Raw genomic sequence first — 15,275 nt, 5'->3', positions numbered from 1 at the left:
TTCCAGGTAGGCCCTCTCGTCGTTGGCAGAGATCAGGCCCACCACCACTGTGTCGTCAGCAAATTTGACGATTGTATTGCTACTCCGCTGAGCCACACAGTCGTGTGTGTACAGGGAGTAGAGGAGGGGACTCAGAACACAGCCCTGGGGGGCCCCTATGTTGAGGGTGATGGATGAGGAGGTGCAGTTGCCTGCTCTCACCACCTGGGGTCTGCCAGTCAGGAAGTCCAAGACCCACTGGCAGAGGTCATAGCCCAAGCCCAGGTCCCTGAGCTTGGCTATGAGTATGGAGGGGACTATGGTATTGAATGCCGAGCTGTAGTCGATGAATAGCATTCTCACATAGTTCCCCTGCCTCTTGTCCAGGTGTGATGCTGCTGTGTGCAGCACATGGGATATGGCGTCCTCCGTGGACCTGTTGGGGCGGTATGCAAATTGCAGGGGGTCCATGTTGATGGGGAGGGAGGAGCAGATGTAGCCCTTTACTAGCTTCTCAAAGCACTTCATGGCTATGGAGGTGAGAGCTACAGGGCGGTAGTCGTTGAGGCAAGCAGGCTTGGATTTTTTGGGTACAGGGATAATAGTGGACTTCTTCAGGCAGGTGGGGATGACAGCCTGTTCTAAGGACAGGTTAAATATGTCAGTGAATACTGGGGCCAGTTGGTCGGCACAGACTTTTAGGACGCGGCCGGGGATGCCGTCCGGACCTGCTGCCTTCCTGATATTCACTTTTTTAAAGGTCCGCCTCACCTCATGCTCTGTTACCCTGAACACTGCGCCTCCATCAGCAGCCGACCCCCCCCCCCCCCCATTGCCGAGGCTTGTGAGCTGGTGTTGTTATTACCAGCATCAAACCTCGCATAGAAGGTATTGAGGTCGTTTGCTAAGGAGATGTCACTGTTCAGTTTGAGGGAGGCGCCTTTGTAGTCTGTCATCGTTTTGAGCCCCTGCCACATAGCTCTAGAGTCAGCTTGTTCAAACTGGAGTTCAATTTTATCCCTGTAGCGCCGTTTGGCCTCTGACACTGTCCTCCTTACGTTGTGTTGCGCCACCTTGTGGTCATTCATGTTGCCTGCCACTAGGCCGTCATTGTATGCTTTGGTGCGCTCTCTCAGAGCTTCACGGACGGATTTGTCTACCCAGGGTTTTTGATTTGGGTAAACTTTCATTTTGGTAGTGGGGATTGTTTCTTTCACCCTAGTACAGACATAGTCCAGCACTGTCTCCGTGTAGGCATTAATGTTATCTGTGTCGCGGAATACAATCCAGTCTGTGTTGTGAAACACTGACCGGATCGTATCCTCTGACGTCACATCCCATTTCTGCACCTCTCGCGAGACTACGGGAGTACTTTTAATTCTTTGTCTGTACTTTGGTGTAAGGAAAATGGATGCGTGATCTGACTTGCCAAAGCCACTATCAGAATGAGCCTTGTAGCCACCTTTAAATTGCGTGTAACAGTGATCTAGGATGTTACCGCCTCTGGTGTTGCAAGTCACATGCTGGTAGAAATCGGGCAATACCTTTCTCAGATTGGCGCTATTGAAATCTCCCAGTACTAAAATGGCGGCGTTAACGTTCGTCGCTTGTATACTATTTACCTCGTCATGGAGTCTGGAGAGCGCGGCGTTGTTGTTGGCTTGCGGTGGAATATACACTCCGACCAGGACGATCGCCGTTAACTCCCTCGGGAGGAAGAAAGGACGACACTTGATGGTTATATATTCCAGTTCTGGGGAGCAGTGGTTGGATAATTCCTTCACATTCGTTGGATCACTCCAATTTTTGTTAAACATGAAGGCAATACCTCCACCACGTTGTTTACCGGACTCTGATTGTGTCCGATCCTTCCTATGGATAAAGAAGTGATCCGCTGGTTGAATCGCGTGATCTGGAACCTCCGGTGTTAGCCATGTTTCGGTGAAGCAAAGGACATTGCAGTCCCTAACGTCTCTTTGATATTGAATCCTTGCTCGGATGTCATCCAGTTTATTGTCTATTGATTGTACATTGGCTAGCAATATACTGGGAAGTGGTGTACGGTGTCGTCTGGATCTCAGCCTGTTTCGGATCCCAGCCCTTTTTCCTCGACGTCTTTTCCTGGGGTCTAGGAACAAATGATCTGGTCCTAGTCTCCGGAGGATTTCTTCCGGCCATTGATGTGGTTCGGAAAGTTGATCCAGCGAGTAATCCAGTTGGTAAGTTTCCCGTAATCCAATGTCTATGAGTGACTGACGGTCATATACATTAAATGCACCAACAGTTGGTACGCACAAAACTCTAAAAACTATAAATATTAACAAAAGTAAACACAGTCTCGACGGAGCAAACAGAGAGGCAGCCGAACGGGGCGGCGCCATCATCATATACTTATACATCATATACTTATACATTAGACCATACTTTACTATGAATATGTGAATGAAAAAGTTTAACGTTGCTACACAATGAACAATACATATAGGACTTTGAATGGGCCCTAATAATGGCAATGTAGCAATAGAATTTAAAAAGTTATAGCCCTGCAAAGAAGGGGACTTTCTCCATAGACAAATAGCGCTGGCAATCTATGGTATATCATGAATTTAACCTTAGGCAACCAAAGTGTTAAAAAAAATTACAATATTATTATTATTTTTTTTTTTTACAGATACCCGATCCAACTATTTTAGTCATATCAGGCCAGGCGGCGGCCGATATCCGATATCAATATCGGAGCATCCCTAGTTTGAATGTGGCACATATGTGTGCCGTGTTTATGAGTCAAAGTATGTTCGTGTGTGCGACTAAACATGGCAGCATAGAAGCTGTCAAGTGAATTATTTGAGCCTTTTCAACTCATTTTACGTTTGAGTTTCTTAAAAAGATGCTATAGATAACATTGAGCCACTAGATGTCACACTAGACTGAGCACCATCATGTCATTTATCCAATCAGGTGCATTCCACACAGGGAAAATGGGAAGTAGGGACATGCACGCAACATGTAAACAACAACATTCGTTTTGGACCCGCCAACATTTTCTTTTTATTATAAATTAATCAATAAATTGTTTTGGGGGGCAATACTTTTATTCTGCACCTTTCTAAAAGCGTATTATTATCTTAATTTTTATATAAACAATTACTCTACATCGAATTGTTATCTATAGCACCTTTAACCGTTTCTGCGCCATTAACGAATATACTACTATTGGCCATCATGCGTTGAGCGCCAGAAACGAGTTAACTCGTTTTTATGATCGTTATTTCCTTTATTCGCTATTGCCATTCATAATTCATCCAGCAAGGCTGGTAATGGTATTTATTCAACAACAGGTGATTGTATAGATTAGTATTAGTATCAGTAATTGAAAACTATCTCAATGAGTTCACCCACGGAAAGGTTGTTGGCACATTAGTTCCACACAGACATTATTCGTTGCTGCACACTCCACAAGGCTCCGTTTTTGTTGTGATTTTTGCACAATAAATATTCAACATTCTCTTTTGAGACTCCGCCTCAGACTCTTATCATTTGGCACTAAGAGCTAAACATTGTCACCGATACGCGAGGTGGTCGATCAGTGACGACGTTAACGTGAGCTAACGTTAGGTTAGCTAGCATGAGCTACCGGTAGATGGAAAGACTGTAACGTTACTGGTGAAAATGTGATTTAACTTGGAATACTCATTTGCCAACTTCCTGTACTTTGCTTGCAGGTCTGCAGCCATTATTGCTGGATTATGAATAGCCCCAACTTTAGCCAAGGTAACGTTAAAGATAAAACTTTAGCGTTAGTTAACGCTAGCTTTCGGTTAGCTGTTCAATGCTAATAACACCACCAAGCGAACCCATCAGAGCTCCCCGTCAACAGCACGATGGCAACGTATCTGGAAAGTATCTGCTGTTAAAATGACAAATGACATTGACACTTTAATTCACGTCGGTTAAAAACACGTTTGTTTTATAATGCTCACTCAGCAGACCGCAGTGTTGTTGATAAATTACGTCATATGGTATCGGAGCGCAGAATTAGAGGGTACTCGCCGATACCAGCATTTTAGGCAGTATCGGCGGCATTTCCGATACTGGTATCGGTATCGGAACAACTCTACCCCTAACCCAGCCAAACGAGTTAGTATAGCGATCAGCCCAAGCCAAGGCAATGCTGACTCCGGGAGTCGAGACCGCAGTCTCTTGCATTGGTGACGAGCGCAATCTCCGCTACGCCACCTGACCGCTACCTGTTTGTCTAAGATTTTAACGTTACAGCACTGACGTTGAACAGAGTGCTGTACAAGTCCCACAAAAAAAATATGTCTTCTTTTTAATATCGAATCTCGGCCCCAAAGCTTCGAATTCAAAAAAATAATCGAAGGTCAGCCCTACACTCTAGTGCATTGGATCACTTTCGAGACGCAAGAATCAAGTACAAACGGAAAACGGATCTAGCAGATGGAAATCAAATAATTGGAATTTTTTTCTCCAGACTCATCGGCCACAGGTAAGAGGAATCAAACGTTCCAGCTCGATTGTCCATTTATTTCATTGCAATCCATCTGATCAACGTATGATGTCGTACTAAAGAAAGCCATTACTGACAATCAAGGAATCATAAACGACCCCCCCCCCCTTCCGTCACGCATGATGGAGCATAATGTATACCGATCATATGAATTTAAATGTTTTAATATAGCGTGTATAGGAACGAAAACGCCAATCGATTATGTATAATATGAGTCAGGCCTATAACTCGCGTTGTAGGAATTATTGCAGAACACTCTAAAAACACACTTATATTCACGACGGTATTAACACGACAATGTATGAATGGACAAATTCATGAACAAACGTTCCCACATCCGGAACGATAGATACCCGATGTTGAATGGGCCATAGTCATGTCGATATAGCTATAATATTTAAAAAGTTATAGCCCTGCAAAGAAGGTGAGCAACTCCATAGGCTTACAGCACTGGCAGAGAGAGGTATAAGATGGTCAAACTGCGTGGCAGACATTGTGTTAAGTAGACTCAAAAAGATGGAGGGAACAATTAACAAATATAAATATACAATGGGGGAAATAAGTATTGAACACATCAGCATTTTGTCCTGTAAATATATTTCCAATGTGGCCATTCAAGTGAAATTTTCACCAGACTTTGGTATTAACTCAGGGAATCCAGACAAAATCTAAACATTAAAGTCCATACATAAATAACTTTATCCACTTTTTCTCCCCATTTTCTATTTTTTTCTCCCATCCCAATTTCGTATTTCCAATTCTTCCTTCCCCCGTCTTGAACGTTGCTAGACTATGCCTCCCACTGGTCGGCTGTAGTGAGGATAGAAGCCTTGCATCATGTGTCCCCTCCGGTACACGAGGAGGCAGCCTGTCGCATCTTTTCACCCCAGCAGCTCGAACTCAGTGGCGAGGAGTAACGCGTGGGAGGCTCACGCTGCCCCCGATACTTCCCATTTCCGCCGCACCGGCATCACCCAACAGACCTGTAGGAGTCGCTGTCCACAACGTCCGATCCCCACCCACCGGCTTTCCCACCCTCTACTACCAATTGTGTTAGTATGACGGCCGGCCAAGCCGGTAGCAACACCGAGAGCTGGGCTCGATACCAGCATCTCCTGCGTTAGTGGCGAGCGCCTTGCCCACTGCGCCACGCAGCCGCCCATACATAAATAAATGTATGTGTAATAAAGTGGAATGACATAGGAAAAAAGTATTGAACACACCAACTGAAATTAATTCAATACTTAGTGGAGAAGCCTTTGTTTGTAATGACAGCTCCAAGGATGCTTTCTGTATGATGTAACTAATCACCCGCAGTATTCAGGTGTGATTTTGGCCCATTCCTCTACACAGATAGTCTTTAAATCTTGAAGATTGCGGAGGGGCCTCTTGTGAATCTGGATCTTCAGATGCTTCCACAAATGTTCAATTGGGTTTAAGTCAGGTGATTGACTGGGCCATTCCAACAAGTTGATTTTCTTTCTCTGAAATCAACTGCAAGTTTCCTTTGCTGTATGCTTTGGATTGTTGTCATGATGGAAGGTCCACCCACGTGTCATCCTCAGCATCCTGGTGGATGGCAGCAGGTTCATCTCAAGAATCTCTCTGTACATGACTCCATTCATTGTTCCTTCAATGATATGAAGTCTGCCAGTACCAGGAGAGGAGAAGCAGCCCCATGATACTTCCACCTCCAAACTTCACTTTTTTTTTTACTATCTTTTTTTCCCCTCCTCTTTTTCCGATTTTTCTCCCATCCCACTGTTAGTCGTTATGCCAATTCCCAACTCCCTTCCTGGTTGGTGCGCACCCCCCCTACTGTTGGTCCGGGAGGCCGGAGACTATCACATGCTATCCTCCGACACATGCGCAGCCAGCCGGCAGCCAGTCTGGCAGCTCAGATTCTCACTGGGAGAGTGTAACGTGTGGAAGGTCACACTACCTCCCTCCAGACCCTTCCTTCGCTGAGCAGGCGCCCCGACCGAACTGTAGGAGTATTTTTCTGTTTACAACACCCAGGACCCACCCATCAGCTTTCCCACCCTCTAATACTGCCAATTGTATTAGTACGGACGACCAGCCAAACTGAAAACAATGTGGAGAGCTGGGATCAAACACGCGAACCCAGCGTCTCCAGCATTGGTGGCGAGTGCCTTGCCCACTGCACCACCTGGTCGCCCCAGGTAGTATTATTCGGGTAATGTGCACTGCCATTTCTCCTCCAAACATGGTGTTGTGTGACAGCCAGAAAGTAACATTTTGAGCGCGGTTAGGTGGCGTAGCGGAGATTGCGTTCGTCACCAACCCCGGAGACGCCTGTTCGAATCCAGCTCACAGCTCCGGGGTTGTCACCAGCTTGGCTGGCCGTTCACACTAATACAATTGGCAGTATTAGAGGGTGGGAGAAGCTGGCGGGGTGGGTCCGGGTCGTTGTAAACAGCGACTCCTACAGTTCGGTCGGGGCGCCTGCTAAGCGCGGATAGGACTTGAGTGGGATAGTGTGATCCTTCCACACGCTACGCCCTCTCAATGGGGGTCCGCGCTGCCAGGTGAAAAGAAGCGGTTGATTGGCTGGACGTGTGTCGGAGGAAGCACGTGATAGCCTCCACTCTCCCAGACCGACTGTGAGGGGTAAATGCGCAGCGACCAGGAAGGGAACTGGGAATTGGCATAACGACTAACATTGGGATGGGAGAAAATCGGAGGAAAATAGAGGGGGAAAAAGATAAAAAAAAAATAAAAATAAAAATAATAATAATAACATTTTGGTCTCATCTGACCAGAGTACATGCTCCCAGTAATTCGCTGGCTTGTCCAAATGTTGTTAGGCAAACTTTAAACAAGCTTCAACATGTATTTTTCTCAGTAGTGGAGTCTTGCGGGCTGAGCGCACACAGAGGCCATGGCGGTGGAGTGCATTGCCTATGGTCCTTTCTGTCACAGTTGTACCTGCTGCCTCCAAGTCTTTCTGGAGATCTTTCCTAGTGGTCCATGGCTCTCTGGCTACTCTTCTAAGTATCCTTCTGACTCCCTGATCAGAAATGTTGCGAGGAGCACCTGTGCATGGCCGGTTGATGATGGGAGTGATGTTGCTTCCACTTATGGATAATGCCCTCAATGGTGCTTACTGGAAGATTCTGAAGTTGTGAAATACGTCTTTAGCCAATTCTATTTTCATGATTTGCAACAATCTGTTTGTGAAGGTCTTGAGAGCTCTTTGCTTTTACCCATCATTTGATGTTTCTTGTGTGGCACCTTGGTAACAAAAAAAACATTTTACATCAATATATATATATATATTTTTTTATCTACTTTTTTCTCCCATCCCAATTTCGTATTATCCAATTCTTCCCTCCCCTGTCTCGAACGTTGCTAGACCATGCCTCCCACTGGTCGGCTGCAATGTGGACGAAGCCTTGCATCACGTGTCCCCTCCGGTACACGAGGAGGCAGCCGTCGCATCTTTTCACCTGTACAGCGCGATCTCTGTGGCGAGGAGTAACGCGTGGGAGGCTCATGCTGCCCACGATACTTCCTGATTCTGCTGTACAGGCGCACCAACCGACCTGTAGGAGTCGCTGTCCACAACGTCCGATCCCCACCCACCGGCTTTCCCACCCCCTAATACTGCCAATTCATTGTATTAGTATGAACGACCAGCCAAGCCGGAAGCAACGGCAAGAGCTGGGCTCAAACCCAGCATCTCCTGCGTTCGTGGCGAGCGCCTTGCCCACTGCGCCACCCCCATCAATATATTCTAACCCAGTTGACATTATTAGCACAGATAGGAGGTAGAGTTGCCTCCTAATTAGTTTTGGTTTTCAGCTAGTTCCTTGCCTTTCCTTGCTGTACTGCTTTTTCTTAGTGTGTCCAATACTTTTTCCCCGTTTCATTCCACTTTATTACACATAACTTTATTTACATATGGACTTTAATGTTTAGATTTCTTGTCTGGATTTCTTAATTAATACAAACATCTGGTGCAAATTTCGCTTGAATACGCTCATTGGAAATACATTTACTGAACAAAATGTTGATGTGTTCAATACTTATTTCCCCCATTGTACTTGTGCCGACTCATCCCAGCTGTTAAGTAATGGCAAGTCACAGGAGCCCAAGTTTGCCGGCAGCAGCTTGTGTTCTAGGACACTGTACAGAGGCCCACTCACCCTTCTTGTCGTCTCCAGAGGCTACTTCAGCCAGATATCTGTAGTAATCTCCCTTCATCTTCAAGTAGAACACTTTGCTCTCTGAGTTCGGGGCATTTTCAATCAAGTATTTACTCAGCAGGCCCTGAGGAAAGAAAGTAAGCATTAATATCACAGTCTCCTCTTCACAGTACAGTCGTTTTAAAGATATTGGAAAAAAAAGTAGAGGAACATTGCTTAGGTTTTCATTAGGGCTGGGAGGAGGTATACTGAAGGGTATATTGTCGTGGGTCCATGCAACGGTATTAGGGCTGCATGATTCTTGCAAAAATTTCACGATTTTTCTCTGACTTAAACATAACATATGAATATGAAAAGAGCTCGACTTAAACTTAAAAGTCTCTTGTCTCCCAGATGACATAAGTGATTTTGGAATGGACTCAATGAAAATGAAATGGGGAAAAAAATCCGGTACTCCACATTTTCCAGTTCACTGATCCAGCCGGGGTTACCAGAGTTCATTCTGGAGCCTCAGAGCCCCGCGGATCATGGAGTTCTACTGTATCGCGTTGGATCCATACACGTATCGATTTTTTCGAATGGTGATCAGGAATTGGAATATACCAGTTGGATACCATCTGATGTCAGGTAAGGACTCAGTGGTAGGATAATCAGAGTAAGTTTGATGAAGTTATAAGCTGTTTTGTGAAATGTCTTCTTTCGGTTTCACTGTAAAACTCCGTGAGGAAATCAACGGAGCGATTATCAGTGCGCGGCCGTAATGTGCTTGCGTGCACGTATAATATTGATCATCTAGCGTTTATTTGAAAACGATTCATAAAAAGGCAGATGAATATCAACGTTGTGGAATATTCCACTAAAAGACGATTTTCATAGAATGGTCCAGAATGAGCTGTTTTTTATATCAAAACGGGGGCTTTTCTAACTGCTCTGAAACGGAAACGACGCGATAAAAAAACAATCTGCCTTCACAGCACTGACTGGAAAATAGTATTTGATAATGCGATGGGCAGATTAGACACATAGCCATAATTTAAAACATAGATTAGGCGATATTAACGTTAACATTGGCGCCGATGGTGGCATTCAAGCGGTAAAATGGAAAACCAGGCGTGGCGCTGAAAGTGTTAAAGGGTACAAAGAAAATAGACCATTTTGAATGAAATAGGACGATGACAAAAGTGTATTAAAATAAAAATATATATATACGTCATCACGTTGTAATTTGCATTGGAAAACTATACCATCAAATCTCAGAAAGATATCGCCCCTAGTTTTTTTTCATTGTGACTGAGGGGGTTGGGAGACCTTGAAAAACCTGGCTTAGGCAACAGTAATACAGTCAGAAATGTGATGGACTACTTCCTGTGGCCAGAGGTGCAGGATGACCCATTTAAGAATGAGGTTAGTTAGATCCGAGCAGACATGCATCATTTTTGAGTAACTGAGTTTGAGTGCTGGTGTGCTGTGTGCATACTGCAGTAAGGGAGGCCACACAAGCCACAAGTGAAACTGCCAGACTAGTATCATGTCTTGCTGTACTCGCATGACCTTTTGCCTCTTTAACAGTGGCATCCTGAACCAGAGAAAAGTGCTGGCAACTGCAAACCCAGATTTCAAAGAATGAGAGCTTCTCTAGTCTCCACACACACACACACAGCAACACTATGCCGCTTCCTCTCAAGAAGACGACCACATGTGTAGCAGGGCAGACTTCTGCTCCCAGGTTCTGCACAGAGCTGGGTCATCATGCAGGGAGGGAACGTGACGGCGTCCTCCCTTCATCTCGGCTGGATCCAGTGGCTGTTGCCCTCAGCTAAACTCAAGACATTCAGGCGCTGCAGTCAGTCACCGAGGTTCAAATCACATGCTTGGGTTTGGTTTTTTGGTCCGACTTCAGGGGAAATTCGACTTATTTTAAGAAAAGTACAAATGCCATTTATGGTCAGTTTAATCGATTACAAAACATGATGACTTTGACCTGGCTCTTCATAGCAGAGATAACCAATCTGAACCCAAACAAATGTTCCCTTTATCCACGGAAAATGCTCCATATGTTGTAATGCTAAATGGAGTGTACATGAGTAGGCTGGGCTCTTCACCAACTTATCTTCACCATCCTCCCAGAAATACAATCCAAGTAGTCCCAAAATTAACGTGGACGTTACACATTTAAAATATTTAGTTTTACTACATTATAGGGCTGGACAGTATGGTCTAAATTCTAAAATGTATATCACGGTATAATTTGAAGCGTAGATGGTAACAGTATATATCACGGTATATTCATTTATCTTAAAATGTCTAAATGCTTCTGAAGGGGTAAAACACTGGTATGGCAGCTATTGTACTCTTGTATTACTAGGACATATTTCACATAGTAGAGGTGTTTTAAGAACATTTATTGTGCAAAACTGCAATAGAAAAATGCAAAACCTTTTCTGAAGTTACTTCCATCTCTGAAAAACACTTTTTTTTATGAAATACAATCAAATCAAGCAGCACAAAGTGAAAATAAAAACTACAGCAGGACAGGAGTTTTTTTCCCCCTCAAACAACTCAAGCACAATACAACTCCAACATAACTTAACTTTAGTGTACATGTTTGACAACGTAGAGAGAGAGGAGAGAGAGCGTGATGTAATAGGTTTTAGTTTGAGGTTCGAGCGTCCTAAGATACTGTAGTTGATGATGTCACACCAGGATTGTCAACACACAGAGTTGGAAACGGGAGCAGCCCCGATGGATAAAGCGATATAAAGAAACGAATAGCCAAATAAATGTGAAGTTATCTTTGAACCTCTGTTGTCAAGCCTCGTCAATATAACCCTAATGGAACTGGTGGAACTGGTGCCGCAGAGTCACGTTAGAACGTTAGCTTAGCGGCTAACGTTAGCCCGTTGCTGTGCTAAAGCCAGTCTCCTCTCAGCCTCCTTAGCCAAATTGAAATGCCAAAACTATATGGCAAGGTCCGTGAGCAAGTGGAGAAAAACTCCGTACAATTAAACACTATGCAACAACCACTGCAAACGTTGAGTGAATCGTCAAGTAACGTTAACGTCATTGCTACTGTTGTGACTAGCTGCTCTAGTCTACCGGTCACAAGGTATAGTCAAAATCCGTACCGTAGCGCAAATTCATACCGTTTATACCGTATACAGTTTATACCGTCCACCCCTACTACATTATAATCATTGTTCAGATTAAATGAAAAACAGCTAAACTAATTGTTACAATAATAAGCCAATGTATGTTATGATTTTGTGATATCAAGGCCTATGAAAACTATGCCTTGTATATGTGCAATAAGAGATTGCAAAAACATAGCTGAGAGAACAGCATAAGAAGCACTTCTAGTACTTGTTCTCTTATCTGGATTAAGTGACTATTCCATGGGAATGTCTCATCAATCACGCGGCCACCAGCGCTCGCATCATCAGTCTGCACCACTGACAGAACTCTGTTGTTACAAAATTAGAACTGGACAATCGCGAAGAACTTTCAGTTTACAAAAATACTAGCTGATGCATTATCTGGATATATTAGGACAGAATTAGTGGACTGGAGAAACTGAAAAATCTTTATTAATGTAGCCGGCGCATTAATGCCACAACTTGAGTAGGAATCTATACTAGTTGAGACACCCATTTTCACAGACTTTGAGAAGTCAGCGAAGTAGGCCGTTTACATTGGCTGCATTAGACTAAAACATGCTAGTGGCCATCCCTATGCATACCGACCGTTATACATAACACAACAGAGAGTGAACATCAATCTCTGTGCAATTGTGGTGGAAAGGAGAGCACCATTGGAATGGCAGTGAAAAAGCTAATTCATATCCGATATGGGGAAATAAATAGGCCTATCTGCGAAAATATCCTTACATTGAGATACATTTTGTGGTGAATTAAGCCATATAAAACAGTGCATTTTTAAAGCTGATGGGTCTACATCAGGGTCTACATCAGAATCTAAAAACGACTTGTCAATTTATGCCTCCGACATGTCAACTAGCAAAGTAATTCACATCCCTACTTGAGCGAGGGATCCTGAATCTGCTGCACAGCTAACGTCAGCTGTGGAACCTGGAAGGGATACTTCCGTTTTCAAGAGGGGAAGTTTGATTCCTCATCGTTAACAATACCTAACATTAACGTCATTGTCAGCTCATTGCATCATGGTAATGTTGGCTGCTGACTTGTTAGCTAGCAAGTAAACAATAGTAATGTTTCACGTTAACATTCCTTCCAAAATGTGAGTGTTTATTTAGAAATAATAAGGTCCTTAAGTTAGAGTATAGAGTATGGTTGGGTACAGAGAACTGGATGCTGAGTGGTTACCGGTGTCAACAGGCTCCGTAGTACTACCCGAACCGGATCGCTAAAAAAGAATTTCGGTGCCCTACCCTGCATAACGACCATCAACCCCCCTTTTGTGGTCGGGAAAGTTGCAGGACCGCCCAGCCAGCAGTCTCACATGCACTTCAAAAGTGACAGGTAAGCAGAACAGCATCATGTCAAAAGCAAAACTAAAAATCTAGAACAGGGCTCGGCTGGCACTGCTAATGCGCCATGGTTACAAATCACCATCCACACAGATCTGAGGCAAAAAGAAAGAAAAAAAACTTGAGAAATAAATGAGAAGATAATTTATTATTCATGATCATTACTGGGTCTAGACTAATTGAATTACTGTACTTCTGTTATTTCCCTCCTTGCGGTTTATCACTGCCTTTCCCCCCTTTGATTTCTTAGGCCACCTCGCTTCTGGAAAAGAGAACGAGTGACGGAGTGCATCTTCTGATCCTTCAGAACAGTGCTAGCAAATACAGACATGTGAGCTGCTTCAAGTTTGGCAGGGCTGCCATGTTGCCAACATGTGATTAGCAAGGCCCCTCTTCATTTCCTACAGATTTGTGGTGGGTGGGCCACGGCTGGGAGGTATACAGAATATGAAGATAATACAGTCATGGATCCATGCAAAGGTGTGGATTTTATACCATCGTCCATGTGTATGTAATATATATATTATATACACACACAGTATATTTTGAAGTTAATCAAAAAAAGATTCCTTGCAGCAGAATTTTAAGCTGTAGCCCGTTTTCACTTAAAGGTACATGGTAAATGGAAGATTGCTCCACTTCTGCAAGGTCGATTTGCATGTTCTTGGTATCTAGGAACATCTAGGGACCTGGGGGTATGCATTTCCACTGGTGTGAGAAATATTGTGTTGTGTCTGTTACTAGCCATGGGTAAATTGTAATGAAGAAAAGGAGAATATAAATGATGATTTATTTTTGCATCTGTGCCTGTGAATAACACCATGTTACAATTGTGCCGTAACCGAGGTCGCTCACTGAGCTCATTCACCACCTTGTTGAGATCAAGTGTTAAAAAAATCTAAGCAAATGAAAAGGGAAGATGATTAAACAGAAGGATTTGTAGATACAGTAATAAATGATAATCGATTTTAATTATGAATTCATATTTGACCTTGTTATGGCCAAATCATACATCTATGGATAGGGAAAATGCTCCTCTTTCCAATGGCAGGTTTGAATCTGGATTTAGTCATTTCCTTGCGGTTTTACGATAATTAGCATTTTTTCGATAAATTCGTATTAAATGGTATAAAACATTGGTAAAAATGAAAATATACACTTTGACTGACTACTGTTTTTGATAGGGTTATGGACTTTACTCTTGGCTACAAAAAAAAACGATGGTACCACTGGTGAACATGGTAAAACCCCGTTAAATGCCAGCACCCACTTCAATGATAGCGTTGTGAACGCATAATCTCAGTCTTAAATTATGGCTATGTGTCTAATCTGCCCGTTGCTTATCAATGACTTGTTTGCAGTCAACATTGTCGAAACGTATTATATATATATATATTTATTTTTTATTTTTTTAATAATCGGTTAATTTCCGTTTTATAGCATTTTGAAAAGCCCTAGTTTTTCAGGAAAATATATAGATTCTGTGATAAACGGCATTTACTGGAATATTCTGGCATACACAAAAACTGTCATTTTTCGGCCTATTTATGAATCGTTTTCAAATAAACGCTAGATTATCGATAGTATATGTGTACTTATGTACGCTATAGAAGCGGGCTGAAATATCGATTCTCTCATTTCCTGATCAGCGCGCACACACAGACACACACACATATGGGACACGTTGATATATCCGTGAAAAAAGCTCCGATTATCCCAAGACTGGTAAAATAGATTCCTTACCTCAGATCAGATGTTATCCAAAAAGATTATTCCAATTCCTGATCGCCATTCCAAATATCGATCGCGTTTGATTCAGCGTTACATAATCCACGCATTTCTGAGGGCCGGCGATCACTTGGTCTCTTCAGTTGGCTTGACGGAAAATTAAAAAGAGGAAACTGCCCCCCCCCCCCCCCCCCCTCATCAGTCTAAACTAATGGGGTGCAGTTACACAGGGAGAGACGATAGGGGGCGGTATCTTCCCAATTGAGCTCAGACACTCTGCAACACTAGCGTGAGGCTCGATTGATGAAGTATGAATTCAAACCGGCAATAAAAAAAAATACGACAAACAAACGCTATATGTCGTTGG

The 15,275-nt window shown here is 43.5% G+C and overlaps 1 protein-coding gene across 1 annotated transcript in view; it reads right to left on the bottom strand.

The window, feature by feature from the left end:
* ywhaqa (tyrosine 3-monooxygenase/tryptophan 5-monooxygenase activation protein, theta polypeptide a) overlaps positions 1–15,275 on the bottom strand; it is a 34,975-nt gene that overhangs the window by 11,942 nt on the left and 7,758 nt on the right. Inside the window, exon 3 of the mRNA XM_084315365.1 lies at positions 8,677–8,800. Within this exon, the coding sequence (XP_084171491.1) occupies positions 8,677–8,800 (124 nt within the window). The remainder of the gene's footprint in view (positions 1–8,676; positions 8,801–15,275) is intronic.

This window comes from Notolepis coatsorum, assembly GCF_963971535.1.
Source record: "Notolepis coatsorum genome assembly, chromosome: 5".
In the NCBI taxonomy this organism is placed as follows: domain Eukaryota; kingdom Metazoa; phylum Chordata; class Actinopteri; order Aulopiformes; family Paralepididae; genus Notolepis; species Notolepis coatsorum.
Note: the sequence above shows the minus strand (reverse complement) of the source record. Positions and strands in the feature narration are given on the sequence as shown.